This window comes from Triticum aestivum, chromosome 7A, assembly GCF_018294505.1.
Source record: "Triticum aestivum cultivar Chinese Spring chromosome 7A, IWGSC CS RefSeq v2.1, whole genome shotgun sequence".
NCBI lineage: Eukaryota > Viridiplantae > Streptophyta > Magnoliopsida > Poales > Poaceae > Triticum > Triticum aestivum.
In genome coordinates this window covers 99790746-99792904 of record NC_057812.1, presented here as the reverse complement: position 1 = coordinate 99792904, position 2159 = coordinate 99790746, and the positions used below count along the sequence as shown (strand labels likewise).

The following is a 2159-nucleotide window of genomic DNA, read 5'->3' as shown; positions in this document are numbered from 1 at the left end:
ACTTTTATGGCCACGTGGCACCACCTCCCTCCTGTCCCTTGACATGGATGGAAACCAAGCCCCGACACTCGGCTGACACAACACCGTTAACGTGTGCTGGTCGTCAGGTGCTTTTTTTGCCGTGGGCTATTCTTTTTTACTCGGTGTACCTTTATGTCGTGTCCTCGACAAAAGACTTTTGGCTTTTTTTTTAACAACAAAAGGCGCACTAGGCGCCAAACTTTCTTATTTCAGCTCAGAAACACCGTACAACATGAATTACAAAGCCTTGAAATTGAAAAGTAGAGAGAAGAGAAACTACAGGGCAAGTCATATTCCGATGAGCTGAAGCGAAACAACATATATCAGGTTCTACCACTGATGTTAGAACCTGGTGAGCTACATTGTGTGCAATACCATTGATCTCCCTAGAGATGTGAAACACCTGGGACTGAAGATCTGAGGAGTAGCAGAAGAAGTCAGCCAGAATTTTCCTTATAGTCCAAGGAGTAGTAGATTCCTTAATCTTTCTGCTAGCCACCCATGATGCCAAAGACAGATTGTCAGTGAGAAAAGTGGGCTGAGAAATGCATAGCTGTTTGGCCACTCTAGCCGCCAAAAGAAGCGCCAAAGCTTCAGCTTGTAAAGGTGTATCTGTGATAACAGTAGAAGCTTGGATATGCACATTGACCTCCAATTGGTCTTGTGATAAAGAAAGGTAAATTCCAATTCCAGTAGCAACAGATCCTTGAGTCAAGCCTGGAATTTTTTTGCATCTAAATGCTGCATCAGAGTATACTTTTGGTCCTGTAACTTGAAGATCAGACTTAATCGTTTTCCCCTGCATAGGAATCTGATTAGTAAGAGGTAAAACACCGACCATCTCATTGGATTTGAGTTGAGAAGAAATATGTATAGAATCATCGAGTTCATTACACAGGGCTATAGCAGTAGTGTTAATATGATAAGGAAGAGATTTTTTCCTACTAAATAAATAATCATTCCTAGATTTCCAAAGACACCACATAAAGTTGAGAATGTTGGGTAGAGAAGCATGAGGATGATTCATATTAATCAGAGCAAGGAAAATACTGTGAATATTATGATTACTTTGAACTAAAATATCCATTCTAATGCACCAAGGATTCAGAAACCAAGCAGCTCTAGCAAAATCACAAAGAAAAAATAAATGCATCTCATCCTCAGGCTTACCGCATCTGCTACAAAGTTGAGATATGTGCACGGAGAAGCGGCCAGCTCTCAAACCTGTGGGAAGAGCTTTTCTAAGAAGCCTCCAAGCAAAAGTTTTTACCCTGGGAATCATCATCTTTTGTTTCCAGACCTCATTTAGAAGATTCTTGACCTGCAAAGAAACCTGAGAAGGTGCAAATCTAGGATTGGCATGAATCCTGCAAACACATCTTATAAGTAGATTTAGAAGTACAAATACCATTAGGGGTAAGGTCCCAACACAGAATATCTGGACCGTCCTCTTGAATAATATCAGTCTGCATAATAGTAGAAGCAAGAGGTTGTTGGAAAAGAGAGTAAATAAGGGTAGAATTCCATTCTTTCCTATCGGGAACCCAAAGATCTTTAACAAGAGAAGGGTAACTATATCCTGAAGGTTGAATAATAAGATGATCATAAATAGCATTCCAACGCGAGCACCAAGGGGTGCTCCATATAGAAATATTACCTTGAGTAATCTGGTAAAAAGAATGAGCTTTGAGTTTGGGCAGTATTTTGAGAATGGAGGACCAAAAAGCTGATTTTGGATTAGAAGGGCTAGTAGTCCAGATGGAAGAATCATGGAAGTATTTGGACTTAAGAACAAGATGGAGATGGGAAGAAGAATCTTTCGCTATACGCCAAGCAGCTGCAAGCATCAGGCCTTCATTAATGGCTTGTAAGTTCCTAATACCAAGGCCACCCTCTTTTTTAGAATAACAAATATCCTTCCAAGCCCTAAGACACAAGCTTTTGCTCGAATTATGCTCTCTAATACTTGTCCACCAAAAGTTCCTAATAATAGCAGTGAGTTTGGCTATGAACTTCTTAGGAAATAAAATATTAGCCATATAGTAAACAGGAATACCAGAAAAAACTGATCTAATCAATTCAAGCCTAGCTGCATGAGAGAGCAAGTTGGCCTTATAAGCAGGAAGCTTATTCATGAA

General features: G+C 40.0%; 1 protein-coding gene across 1 annotated transcript; it reads right to left on the bottom strand.

The window, feature by feature from the left end:
• Positions 1–235: 235 nt before the first annotated feature.
• On the bottom strand, positions 236–1755 carry LOC123153115 (uncharacterized). Its single transcript, XM_044572393.1, has 2 exons — positions 1430–1755; positions 236–1354 (listed from the first exon to the last, which is right to left on the bottom strand). The coding sequence occupies exons 1-2, from the start codon at positions 1634–1636 to the stop codon at positions 236–238; spliced, it is 1326 nt and encodes a 441-aa protein (XP_044428328.1). The 5' UTR covers positions 1637–1755.
• Positions 1756–2159: the final 404 nt, after the last annotated feature.